Source organism: Aspergillus stella-maris (assembly GCF_047715825.1).
Source record: "Aspergillus stella-maris strain CBS 113639 unplaced genomic scaffold BDV14scaffold_36, whole genome shotgun sequence".
NCBI classification, from domain to species: Eukaryota; Fungi; Ascomycota; class Eurotiomycetes; order Eurotiales; family Aspergillaceae; genus Aspergillus; species Aspergillus stella-maris.
This window is the reverse complement of record NW_027396830.1, coordinates 165,208-177,824: the sequence shown is the minus strand read 5'-3', so window position 1 is coordinate 177,824 and position 12,617 is coordinate 165,208. Positions and strand designations below refer to the sequence as shown.

At 50.4% G+C, this 12,617-nt stretch overlaps 5 protein-coding genes across 5 annotated transcripts; 3 read left to right on the top strand and 2 right to left on the bottom strand.

The window, feature by feature from the left end:
* Positions 1 to 74: 74 nt before the first annotated feature.
* BDV14DRAFT_209580 (uncharacterized protein) lies at positions 75 to 2,318 on the top strand (the record flags this gene model as incomplete). The annotated part of the gene is made up of 6 exons (XM_073775677.1): positions 75 to 146; positions 206 to 324; positions 359 to 435; positions 501 to 1,141; positions 1,219 to 1,982; positions 2,045 to 2,318. The coding sequence occupies 6 exons, from the start codon at positions 75 to 77 to the stop codon at positions 2,283 to 2,285; spliced, it is 1,914 nt and encodes a 637-aa protein (XP_073626995.1). The 3' UTR covers positions 2,286 to 2,318.
* A 746-nt stretch (positions 2,319 to 3,064) lies between these two features.
* On the top strand, positions 3,065 to 3,892 carry BDV14DRAFT_175540 (uncharacterized protein). Its single transcript, XM_073769092.1, has 2 exons — positions 3,065 to 3,148; positions 3,200 to 3,892. Exon 2 carries the CDS (start codon positions 3,245 to 3,247, stop codon positions 3,446 to 3,448), a length of 204 nt encoding a protein of 67 aa, XP_073626994.1. The 5' UTR covers positions 3,065 to 3,148; positions 3,200 to 3,244; the 3' UTR covers positions 3,449 to 3,892.
* Positions 3,893 to 4,830: 938 nt separating this feature from the next.
* Positions 4,831 to 6,290, bottom strand: BDV14DRAFT_201283 (Zn(II)2Cys6 transcription factor; the record flags this gene model as incomplete). Its single annotated transcript, XM_073773719.1, has 2 exons — positions 4,831 to 6,153; positions 6,204 to 6,290. 2 exons carry the CDS (start codon positions 6,288 to 6,290, stop codon positions 4,831 to 4,833), a joined length of 1,410 nt encoding a protein of 469 aa, XP_073626993.1.
* A 147-nt stretch (positions 6,291 to 6,437) lies between these two features.
* On the bottom strand, positions 6,438 to 8,526 carry BDV14DRAFT_209576 (cytochrome P450). The gene is made up of 4 exons (XM_073775676.1): positions 7,929 to 8,526; positions 7,591 to 7,876; positions 6,940 to 7,542; positions 6,438 to 6,889 (listed from the first exon to the last, which is right to left on the bottom strand). The coding sequence occupies exons 1-4, from the start codon at positions 8,139 to 8,141 to the stop codon at positions 6,468 to 6,470; spliced, it is 1,524 nt and encodes a 507-aa protein (XP_073626992.1). The 5' UTR covers positions 8,142 to 8,526; the 3' UTR covers positions 6,438 to 6,467.
* A 1,038-nt stretch (positions 8,527 to 9,564) lies between these two features.
* On the top strand, positions 9,565 to 10,712 carry BDV14DRAFT_175535 (putative S-adenosylmethionine-dependent methyltransferase). The gene has a single exon (XM_073769091.1). It carries the CDS (start codon positions 9,685 to 9,687, stop codon positions 10,621 to 10,623), a length of 939 nt encoding a protein of 312 aa, XP_073626991.1. The 5' UTR covers positions 9,565 to 9,684; the 3' UTR covers positions 10,624 to 10,712.
* The last annotated feature ends 1,905 nt before the right edge of the window (positions 10,713 to 12,617 follow it).

The window sequence follows — 12,617 nt, the reverse complement described above, 5'->3', positions numbered from 1 at the left end:
ATCTTATCATGGACCTAGATCTGACACGCATGGTTAAACCTTGTCCGATGACGTGAACCGGTTCGCCAGTTACCATGCAAGCTTCCAGACCTGAACAGCAACACCCTCGAAGATCCACTGCCTGCGACGCGTGCTTTCGCCGCAAGGTATACCAATCTAGACTCTGAAAACGCTACCAATCGGTTGGTCGCTGACCATAAGCTAGATAAAGTGTGACAGAGCACGACCGCGTTGTAATTGGTGTTCCCATCGCCAAGCTGACTGCACATACAGTCCTCGTCCTGGTGCAACCGTACGCAAGAAGAGGCATGAGGATATTGTGAAGTATACAAACTAGATTGCTAACATTCTTTCTTAGCTCCACTACCCAGAAGAGAAACCTCATTGACCGCATTCGGCATATTGATCAATTCCGAGCGGAGTCTGGCTTGAGGGGTAAGTGCGCTCTTCGTTCCTCGGCTGGCATGGAGGCCTAAAGTCAACGTTCCTTCTGACTTGAGAAGATCCAGCCATTCTGGTGGACAGAAAACTGTCGCCTTGCCAAAATGATGATCTTTTGAGCTCTGCAGGGCTCATACCATTGCCGCCTTCTCCATGGATCATTCACTTTGCAGGATGGAAGATTGGGAATCCATCTCCTGAGCATGCAGCCACACCATCGATTCTTCCGGAAGGTCTTCAATGGATTAAATCAAAAACGGGGGCAACCGTTCCGTTTCCAAAGTTCCATAAAGCACCTTGGGAAAAGAGCAGGCTGACGTCAACCTCCTTGAGAGGTGTCCCGCAACCCTCGACAGCAAGCCTTGAACTTCCACCAAGGGGAGTGCTAGACCGTTACTTGGATGCTTATTGGTCGTCCGCAGTACACGCGAATTTCCCAGTCATAAATGCAGATTTGTTCACTCGGACGATAAATGCAGCTTATTCACACTCTGAAGCTGGGCCTTGTCAAAGTTCGAGAGCATGCATATTCGCAGTTCTTGCTTTGATCTCCGGGGTCGACTACCCAAGAGCCCACTGCTCTGTCCCAGTACCGCCGAATATGCCAAGGGATGATTTTATTTTGGAAGCTCAAAGGCTCTTGTCATTGATGATATGTGAAGAATCTAATTTGGACACGCTGCAGGCGAATGTGATTATGGTATGTAGCTCATGCCGGACGTTTGGACATCAACATGACCGATCAGTTGCTGACACGTAATAACGCCTTCTGTCCAGGGCTATGTAAGACTTATGACTGGCGATGTACAAGCTTTAACGCAATTTATCTCCATCGCCTCGCGTTCTATTATTGCGGCGGGGATCCACACAATGACCGACCCCGAACAGATGCCTCAGAATGCTGACGCTGACACAAACGACATGAGGGTCAAGAAGCATTTGCGCAACCTGTTTTGGCTTTGCTATCTCTTGGACAAGGATCTCGCATTACGCACTGGGCAAAGCCATTGCCTCAAAGATGAAGACTGCAACCTGCAGCTACCCAGGGATTATGTCGCGAATCTCTGCTCTAGAGTTACATACCCTGCACCAATCAGCTCCGGCTACAGTCCTCTGTTCCCTGTCGAACTACGACTCAGCCTGATTAAATCCCGGATATTCACGGCTCTCTATTCGTATCAAAGCCTACAAAAGAGCGATGCCGAGATCATAAAACTCATCCGAGTGTTAGACGATGACCTTGAACATTGGCGACTCTCTTTACCATCTGACCTTCGACCAACATTGACGTACGGAACGACTTTTAACAAAAGCCCAAACACCATGACAATGGTTCTCATAATCATGCACTTGAATTATTATTTCTGCGTCAATATTGTTCACCTCGCGGGGAGTTGGTGTGAATCATGGCGTTCCACCTGTTCCTTGTCGGATATGATGGACGGACTAAGGTCAAGCCTGACCATGTCAGTTGCTGTCAGCCGTTCCTTGCTCCTTTTTCTGCAGGATGCCGAGAGCTTGATAAGCACAGGAAGCTTTTGGTAAGAGCCACACCACGTCTCTAAGTAGTCTTGAATTCTATTTCTAAGTTTGAATCCTACAGGTCTCTGCTCTTCTACACCATGTCGGCGATCCTTACGCTCTTCTGCAACCTACTTGAATCACCAATGGCAATGACTACCGCCGAGGACATACGTCTCCTAGCCAGAGCAGAACACACAATAGAGCGCATCTTTTCGCGGCAGATTTTGGAGATTGACCAAGCTTCTCATATACAAGCTATCAGCGCATTTGTCTCCAGACTTCGGCAACTAGCACAGCAGGGAGTGAAGACTTGGACGTGAAATTTTGCGCTGTTCGTCACTTGTGCAGTCAAGACACCTAGGAGGCAGTATCTACGAGTAATTGGGCATTAGTAAGCTCTGCTAAGCATCGGGCAGAAAGAGCTCCCTACAGAGAAGCCTGTGAAACAAGAAGTCGCTGGCTTGCTCAACTCTCGTAGCCTCGAAATTGTGGCGAGACCAATGGCCGGCAATGAGATTTTACTACAGCATAGCTCTCGCTCGGCAATGATCCAAGCACCTTCCGCGGAATTTTATTGTCCGTTCGAGTATGCAACTACTTGTGCTGGCCAAACTGAATTCTGCCCAATGGCAAATCAGCGCAACCTTTTCGAGTCTGGAAGATGAAAATAACAGGATGGCTGTCGCAAAAGAGCCGAAGACGCGAACAAAGAAAGTAAGAGCCCTATTCTGCGCTTACTCGACGGGAGGAGCTTGGTCCAATACAAGTGGCTGTTCCAGAAACACCCAGAGGGATCTCGTACTATGTATGTTGTATCCCCCCCTTACTTCTCAGATCCCCTCGCCGCCTGGCGAAACCTAGTCACATAAACAACAGGATGCCGTTCGCAGACCGCAATGTACTGTCATTTATCATGTATCATACCTTGCTCACCTTCGCCTTTCTATTTCTTGCTGTCGCCTATCGCCTTTGGCTTCATCATTTGAACACTATTCCCGAACCCTTGCTGGCACGGAGCACGGGGCTGTGGCGGACATACCGCTATTTCAGGGACATGGCATGACGATATCTAGCGCTTTACAAGATGTATGGCTCTGTTGTTCGAATTGCCCCGGATGAAATTAGTGTCGTCCATCCAAATCTAGCCGGGACGGTATACAGCTATCAGCACGGGATTAGAAAGGTCAATTCCTACATTCGGATTGATAGACGCTGAATGCTGACTCTATAACAGACAAACTGGTATGATACCTGGAAGCCACTAGGAAAGTCCTTCGGGATGTCGAATGGAGTGAGTAGACGCTTCTCAGATCCTCGTAAGATCCCATCGAACCAAGAAATGCAGTTCTTCAACGCAACAGACCCCGCCGAACATGCGTTCCTCCGCAGAAGGGTCTCTCCTGTCTATAGCATGTCTTATATCCTGTCACAAGAAGACAAGCTACAGACTGTACTAGACATGGTGTGGGACCAATTCAATTAAGTCGCTGAAACGGGTCCAGTAAGCTTAAGCGACTGGGCCTCATTCTTCGCATACGACGTCGTCGGGAAGCTCTGCGTCAACGAGCCCATGGGATTTGTCAAGGACGGCAAAGACGCAGACAACTATATAAAATCCAGTCGCGAGGGCTTCTTCTGGGCTTCCAATCTCGGTAACCTAACCGGTCAATCAGTTCTCATTATGTACCCACTCGTAACGCAGCTGATGAAGCGACTAAGTCCTCAACAATCCCACTTCACAGCTGCATTCAAGAGGATTTCCACCGAGCAGGTGATTAAGCGGATGAAGGTCAACGCAGAGGGAAAGAAACAGCAAAACGATATGCTCGATCACTTCCTAGCCATGAAAGACCCCACTGGCAGACCAGCCACAATACCTGAAATTATGGCAGAGGTAGGCAATCTCCTTGCCGCCGGCGCAGATACGACATCTGCCGCCATAAAAGCTGTACTGGGATACATCATTCAAAATAAGCCTTGCTAGGAGCGTCTTCAATCTGAGCTGGACAAGGCTGCCTCGCAGGTCTCGGATCAGATGCTCGACTATTCAACCCTAAAGTATCTCCCGTTCCTGACAGCTTGCATCAGAGAGGGATTCCGCATGCACCCGAGTATCGTCTACCAATTACCCCGTAAAGCACCTGACCAAGACATTAAATTCGATGGACACTTCATCCCGCCCTCTGCAACTATCTCCATGAGTCCAATAGCTCAGAATCGGTGTCAAAGGATATTCGGTCCTGACGCTAATGTCTGGAGACCGGAGCGCTGGATACCCGGGGAGGGGAGCACGCAGGATCAGATGAAGAAAATGGAGAGGGATCTTGCAAGTGTAAATCAACCAACCATACCTGGTACCCTACCACAGATCCATGTGTAGAGACAGTAGAATAAGCCGGGAGCCAACAGATTGATACATTTCGGACATGGCTCGCGAACATGTATCGGCCGGAATCTAGCTACAGTTGAGGTCTACAAGTTCGTTAGCCAGTTCTTGCTGCGGTTTGATGCGGAGTTTGTTGAGCCCGAGACGCCATGGAAGGTTCGGTCGTTTTGGGTGGCGGATGTTGAGGATTTGGTTGTGAGGTTGAAGAGAAGAGATCGTGTGCGACATCCAGCTCGTTGCACAATCTGGCCTCAGTATGATTCGGCCTTTAAGGGATCAAAAGGTTGGATTATAATGATATCATGGCTAGTATTTTGTGTCACAGTACTCCGTACCCACTTGCCATTCACAAAGCAAATTCTATTTTATATATGATACGCCTTTACCTACGCCAGCCATCGCGGCTCGCCAACCGCCAAACATACACACCAACTCCCTTACTACAGCTATATCGGTCCTCAAAGCCGAGAATCCCCATCTCAACTCCCCTTAATCCTCTCCACCAACCCCCTAACACCACCCAAACACCCCCTCCACTCCACCCCCCTCGCATCCCCCTCCAACCCTCCCAGCACCCCCTCAACAGCATCTAGCAACCGCCCAGCCCACCCCCTCAACCACCAAGCCCTCCCCTCATAAAGCGCCAATATAACCGCATAATGCGCTAAAATCACCAGCGCAGAGGGCTTTCGGCGCCGCACGCGCTCCCAGAAGGGGGTGTCGACTAGGGCGGGCCAGCCGAGTGGTTGCCGCATGTCGTATGCTGAGGTTGAAAGGGTCTCGTGTAGCCCGTGCTCTAGGAGGGAGATTGCTAGGGTGTCTATGTAGTCTGTTGCTATGGTGTTGCGCAGGTGGGTGAGGGTGGTTGTTGTTAGGGTTTTCAGGTCGTCTTGAGATGGGGGTGGTGGGGAGGGATGTTGTTGGACGAGGGCTGGTTGGGAGGGTGTTGAGGAGGTTGAGAGTGATTGTGTTTGAGTTTCAGATGGGGACAGGTTGTTATTCGAGCTCGACGGCATCGTAAACTTCCCAATTGGCTGCGAGAGGATCATCTCGCTGGAAAGTTCAAAAATGACCTTATTCCCGCGGACGAGTTCAAGGGATGCAAGGAGTTTCGCGAGGTCTGCTGCGCTGTCACTGCCACCGTTACCACTCCCACTCCCCTCCCCCCTTCCCTCCCCAACTCCAACCCCATCCCCAGGATTCGCAGTAGGTAAAGTAGGCGAAGCATAAGCCCAAATAACCAAACACAACCCAAACGTAAACAGCACGGGACTATCACGATTCTCAGCGCGCAGCCCCGAAATTCCCGCATTAAAAAGTCCCAGACCAAGACTATGATGGTACAGCGCGCGGGAAGTATAAACGGCTGAATCAGACTCATCTTTAGTCAAGTAGGCCATGTGCAGTGCGGCTGTTGCTAATAGGCCATGCATGAGGAGGGGACTGGAGCGCGCCATATGCGGAATCTCGATTTGCCAGAGGATGCGCTGGGCTTCGCCGAAGAGGGATGTTGATGTGTTGGCTGTGTAGTGGTGCATTAGGGAGAGGTCGAGCATGTCGAAGGTTGAATTTGATGCTGGGGTTGGTGTTTGGGGGAGTGGTGTTGGTAGTGTTGCTGATTGGGGGATGCCATTACACCCTCCACCTCCGGTCGGTGAAGTCGTACTATGTGGCGAGGGAGTCCCAAACTCATACCGGGGAGAGTTGGCCGCTGATGGGGGTTGACTCTGGCTCCGTGCAGTATAGTGGCAATCTAAGCCTGCGCGCTGGCAATTGGCGCATAATGGATGTGTTTCATCGCACTGATGATATCAATATAAGAAGGTGTATATGTAAAGGGTGGGTGGCGTACCTTGATTCGGCGAGAGCGACACCCCGTGCATCCAGTGCGTGACTTTTTATGGTATCGCCTGGTTGGCTTCTGGATTCCGGTGGGCATGATTACAGAAAGGGATTGTAGACCTCTAGAACAAGATAATGAATTGGGAAGGAAGAATTGGCTTGGACGATCTACAGCGCTTGGCCGGATTAGGAAAGTGCTCTGGAACCGGGGCCAACCGGACCGCGGAGTCCGTGGATATTTTATGTACATTATTTGCATAGTTACATCCATAAATCATAACTCAATCTCAGGGTCTCTCCTGCGAATCTCCATCTTCGTCATGGGGTGCGCAATCATCCCCGTTCCCCTGATAATCGGCTTCGGCTCCTTCTCGCCCTCTGGCAGTCTAAAGTCATACTTGAGCAGAATGTGGCAAAGAGCAATCTTGAGCTCGTTGGCCGCAAAGAATCGACCTGGGCAGGCGTGCTTGCCAAATCCAAAGCCCATGTGCTCGGGCGAGGGAGATACAAGTTGCGCAGATGTTTCGTGACCGGGCTGTTCACGGAGCTTGAGGAATCGGTAGGGGTCGAACTTGTATGGCGAGGGGTAGAGAGTCTCGTCCCACTGGTTGGCTGGGACGAATATCTGCGAGTTCTTGGGAACAACGGTGCCGTCGGAGAGTTTGAATGTCTTATCGGCCATTCTGCGCATGGATACTGGAGTTATATTAGTGATTGCTCAAGATCATTGGGTATAGGAGACTTACCAAAGCTAGTTGGCTTCATTCGCTGGCTCTCCTTTAACACACTGTCCATGAGTTTCAGCTTATAAAGGGTAGTCTTTTGCCAGCCCTCTGCCTGGATGACAGTGACAATCTCCTCTCGCATCGCATTCGCCAGGCCCTCCTGCGCCTGAATATCATACAGCACCTGGGTAAGCATGTCGGATGTAGTATGGATCGCTGCCAGGGAAATGGAAAGTTGTACAGCAGCTGGGTCGTATGGGCGGCCTTTGGCGCATTGCTCTATCCATTCCATCGCGTCGTTGTATCGGGAAGGCTGCTCGCCGCGGTCGATGGCAGCTTGCTTCTCCTGTCGACGTTTCTCCAGTACAGGTCTGATGATATCGCGAGATTCTTTCAGCTCCGCCTGAATCTTCCGAGTACCAGGGAGGAAATAAGCAACGACAGGTCGCAAGAACTTTGGCCACGCGCGCAGGCCCTCGGCGGCCTGGAATGAATCGACGGTGTAAGCAACTGTGATGCGAAGCCAGTCGGGGTTGCGACAGATCTGGTCGCCCAAGAAGACCTTGGAGGAAAGCTGCGCAACGATGTCGAGAATAGTTGTCTTGAGCGAGATGGAATGCCATTCTTAAGATCGTCAGTCATCGGTCGCATCTTACTGCAGACTTCACCCACCATAGTTATCGGTCCATTGTGTTTGCAGAGCTAGGGCTGACTCTTCCGACAATGGCTTTGTGACTTGGCCAAGGCTTTGTGTCAACTTCATTCTGACCGCATCCTGCACAATGTTGTCTCCCTTGAGGCCTTCCAGAAACGGTTCGAACCCGCGGACGTTGGCGTGAAAGTCGTTGGCAATCGCTTTGTTGAAGTCGAGGGCCTCGTGGCTGCGAATCTCGGGGATGTACTTGGGGCCCAGGACAAGACGGTATCCATTCTCGGTGGCGATGTTAAACGCTGGCCACTATCGAACACCTTGATTAGTACAGAACCACCTGGGCGAAAAATGATCATACCTTAGCAAGTCCCTCCTCGATCAGGCTTTTGGCGTTTGCGAAGAAACGTTCCTTCACCTGCGCATTTCCAAACTCCCATCGTTCCTTGCCATTGACAACAGGATGCGACAGCGAGTTGCGAAGAAGGTAGTATACAGACCCCAACAAGAGAAGTCCCAACACCGCAACCGGGCCAGAACTGGCCGGCGAAAGAATCTCAGACTGGTATAACATGTTGCGCCGGTTGATGCTGAGAAATTAGGCAACGCTCATGGGATCCAGGGTACTTATACGTCTTGAAGATTCTGGGAGAAGCGCGGGGTCCATGGTGCGTATCAACGTATTCCATGGAAAGGCCCACAATGCCCCTGTACAGATACCCCAGAAGGAAGGCATATTGGCGATCCTAGGTTCGGAAGCCAGCGGTCGTTGCAGATCCTCTTCATCTGCGCCACGATAAACGATGAGCGAGGAACGGTATACGCAATACGAGTAGCGAGTAGTGCTTGCTGATTGATCTGTCACTGTTCGTATCGCGTATACTGTTTAGTTCGTGTATCTAATCCAGGGCTTTAATCTATTTCCATCGTCGGAAACATCGTATTCATCTCGTCCAATCTATCTCATCCTTGCACTGTTTTCCAAGTTTGCGATGACGAGAAAGCCCCGAGTCAGAGGATACCATGTGCTGAAAACGTGCAGCTAGTGATCGCCCTGACTCGTCCTTGTCAATCTGCGACATCCTGCAAATGGATAAAGAGGTCTGGTCTTGTGAAGAAGAATCCAACACTTTCTTCCCGCTGCCACGGTCTCCGACGACTCTCCATCCAGTTCAATCTTCAAGGAAGGAACGACTTTAAGCCCGCCGGTCGCTCTTTCCTCCTTCGATCATACATTCACAAGCACAACGAGGAAGGTACGACCTGGGGCACTTCATATGCGAAAAGGGGAAGGAGCATTGCAGCCACATAGATCTCTCACGACCCTATCGATTTCTGTCGATGTGCTTCTGGCTCGTCCATCCAGATGACACTGATTTCTTCTTCCAAAGCAGGTATCTGGTAACAACATCGCACAGGCCACCGCGTATCACTTACATTCAGTCGCCTCAGCAGCAATCTTGCCAATCTTACCAATCTTGCTAATGGTGCCGACTGGTATCCCACTGTCGAGGCTCTTGACACCCTACTGCTAGCATCGCCTTCTTGTCGCCTTCTTGCCACTTCTGGCTACGGATTATCGCGCACTTCCATCTCGTCAGACAATTTTGAGAGCGACCATACTCGACTGAAGAAAGTATCAGGGATACGTTGGTCTCAAGAAGATCATGTTCAAGCTGAGAGACGCGACCGAGCCCTAACTGTTAGGTAACCTCGAATCACCATGCCGCGGACCAACAAGATATTTTGCCAGGGTTGAACCATCTATCGTCCAGATATAGGTATTTGTACTGAGCAGTATACCAGCAGGCGTCACCGATAAAGGGAATTTGGTATCCAGACGTCTTGATCGGAGTCCGGGTATAGAAAGCGCCGACGGTCGCAAACCACCACATCCATCGCAATCCAGACCCCAGATGACGCAGCGAAAAAGCCGATCTAACCGGGGAAGGATTGCGTTTCGTAGCACTTTGCCTGATCGAGTATCGTGTGCTCTGCCCGTTCCCAACTCCCCTCAACGGCCCCAGCATTGACATCTCGGTATCTTCACTATAAAACTCACTATTCCTTTGCTCTATTGTTTCCACCAGTGACCCAACTGCTACTTATTCCTCACAATGACCACTCCTGAAAAGACATTCCGCGACTACACAACCGACCAGGGCAAGAACTACGCCCAGAACCGGCTGGACTACCATCCCAAGCTTTACAATGCCATTGTCGACCACCACACCGCGACGGGCGGACAACTGGATGCCCTTATCGACGTTGGCTGTGGACCAGGAAATGTTGCCACCAACCTCAGCAAGCACTTTAAACAAACCACTGGACTCGACCCGTCGGAGGGGATGATAGCGACAGCGCGTTCGCTCAACAAACTCACCCCGCCGGTACCGGGAAGCGATCAGTCCACGCAACCATTGCGCTTTGAAGTCTCCACTGCTGAGGATCTAGGCAGCAATCTATCCCCACCCATTGCTGACGCCTCCATCGATTTAATCGTCGCTGCCACCGCCGCCCACTGGTTTGACATGCCCAAGTTCTGGAAATCTGCTGCCCGTGTCCTGAAGCCCGGTGGTTCCGTCGCGATTTGGGGAAGCGGCAACCTGCGCGTCGAGCCAGGGACACCAAACGTCGACGCTATTCAGGCCCGAATTGACAAGTTTGAGGAGGATATATCCAAGTACTTTCTACCGGGAAATCTGTTGACTCGCGGGCTGTACAAGGATCTTGGCTTGCCGTGGACCGTAGAACCAGCCGTGCCTGAGTTCCCCAAGGAACAGTTTTACCGGAGAGACTGGGATAGCACGGAGGAATTCCTGGCGATGGGCGCTCCCGAGGTGGATATGGCTGCCTTTGAGAAGATGCTTGGAACCATGAGTCCTGTTACAAGGTGGAGGGAGGAGCACCCGGAGGCTGTCGGGACGGAGCAAGACCTTGTACGGGTGTTTAGAAGGGATGTCGAGCGTTTACTGAGAGAGGGAGGACTTTCAGAGGGCAAGGAGAAGCTCAAGGGTTCCTCGCAGGGTTTCCTCCTTGTCGTGAAGAAGGCTTGATGCAGCCCAGAGGCGGCCGGTTACCGCACCTTTCATAGGATGTCTAGGCAAGAGATAGACACAATATAATAGACAGTATTAGTATGGTCGAACCTATATTTCCCTTAGATCCCTCAAGTACCTTTTACTCTTTACTCGCCCAAGAAATCCTCTAGCCATGATCACATCCCCGCAATCCCATGGCTTCTTGGCGCATAGGTAGACCCTGCAAATCGGCTTTTCTATGTCAGGATCGGGAGAATACCTGTGAAGACATAATGGAAGTCAGAAGATAACTAAAGCCGCCCTCTATGGGCTCCTTGGCATGCCTGCCCAGAGAACGATATTCACCCGTTCGACAATACTGTATCCGAGCTGGGAAATGGTCCAGGTGGTGGGCAACCTTACGCAACGCCTTGGACACAGACACAGTCGATATATAACCGCTCATAGAAGCATACCGATTTTTTTATTTATTTACCGAAGTACTGGCACCTCTGGTTTTGCTCCTTTTTCTGTCTTGTGCTTTCTCAGGCAGCATATGTTAATTCCTTCTAAATGGTTTACGTTCTTGCATTCCTAAATTCACAATATTCACCACGGCTGGTACCTCCGTAGCACAGGATTGCTATCTAGATACATCAAGCACTGGACCCCTTGAATCCTCCTCCCCTGGACCCTGGGAAGAAAATGTCTTCGCGCCATCGAGTCGGACTGTTCACCCTAAAAGAATGCTGGATCTATCAAGCCGGGATTGTATATCCGATTACATTAAACAGCACAATGATCACACTTGACAACGTTCAACGGAAAATAGTCCTAGACTGTGGAATAGAAGTTGGCGGTCTCGTTTCTTTCGACTACATTGCAACCGGTTCGACCCCTAATACAGAAACAGCAAGACTCGGCCTCGCCTTCACCGAATCAATAAACGACATCGGTCGAGAGTCAGATAGTTCGCCCGGTAGCCAGGGTATATAAGGCGCTATATATGCTTCTCTGAAACCCGGAAGGGATAATACTCTATGTCTCGAGCCAAAATGCGTGGTGGATTCTGATATCTTACTCTATTCCTCGACGAGGACGAATCCATCCACGCTTCTCAGTATTCCAACGCCACAATCGCAGTTACTATCTAGAATATACCCCTCAATATATCCTTCCACTTCTCCAATCCTTTGCTCAATAAAATCTAGTACGCTGGCACATGGACAATATAGAGTAATTGCATCCCCCGTGATGCAGGGATGCAGACGCCCAATCCCAATAAATTAGACTGGTGGGATAGTGTCGAAATCATCAGCAATTCCAGCTCCGTGCTTGTTGACGGCGCGAAAAGGAATCGGTTTGTCTGGGCGGGTGATATGGGTGTTGCGGTGCCTAGTGTATTTGTTTCTACGGGGGGTGGGGGGAGTGTGGTGGGGGCTTTGGATGTTATTTATGTGAATCAGGTATGGAGAACCATTCTTTTTTTTTTTTTTTTTCTAATTTGTCCTGTCTGGATGTTATGCTCGTGCTAACTGTTAGGTTGTGGCGCTGGTATAGGCGTCAAACGGGCAATTCCCAAAATCGGGTCCACCGAATTTAGATTGGGGGAGTGATAGTACGTCCCTTCCTCGTCTCCCCTTCGTGTCTCATCCCAACAGTATCATGTCATTGCCTTCATATATTGACGGGACTGAACACAGCATGCCACCTCTGGCACCTCATCGGTACATACAATTACCTCCTGTACACCGGCGACAGTGACTACATCATTCAAATCTGGCCACAGTTCATAAAGGGTCTCGAGCGCCTGTTGAGCCTTATTTCATCACGGGGTGTAATGAATCTCACGGGCGATGAGGACTGGGGGAGGTTTACTTACGGGACTGAGCGCGCGTCGGGCAGTATGTTGTAAGTTGCGCTTGTATCTTTCTGTTCTGACAGCGAATGTACCTCTGGGATTGATACTTGTTTTCCTGTTTATCCAAAGTATATCTATGTGTTTGAACTGATGTGATGAATGGGTTATA

Excerpts from the sequence above, each read along its gene's own strand:
- BDV14DRAFT_175540 (XM_073769092.1), top strand. The coding sequence starts at position 3,245 with ATGTCGAATGGAGTGAGTAGACGCTTCTCAGATCCTCGTAAGATCCCA.
- BDV14DRAFT_175535 (XM_073769091.1), top strand. The coding sequence starts at position 9,685 with ATGACCACTCCTGAAAAGACATTCCGCGACTACACAACCGACCAGGGC.
- BDV14DRAFT_209576 (XM_073775676.1), bottom strand. The coding sequence starts at position 8,141 with ATGTTATACCAGTCTGAGATTCTTTCGCCGGCCAGTTCTGGCCCGGTT. Across the intron at positions 7,877-7,928 it reads TCGAGGAGGGACTTGCTAAG|TGGCCAGCGTTTAACATCGC; the intron begins GTATGATCATTT and ends GGTGTTCGATAG. Across the intron at positions 7,543-7,590 it reads ACAATGGACCGATAACTATG|AATGGCATTCCATCTCGCTC; the intron begins GTGGGTGAAGTC and ends GACGATCTTAAG.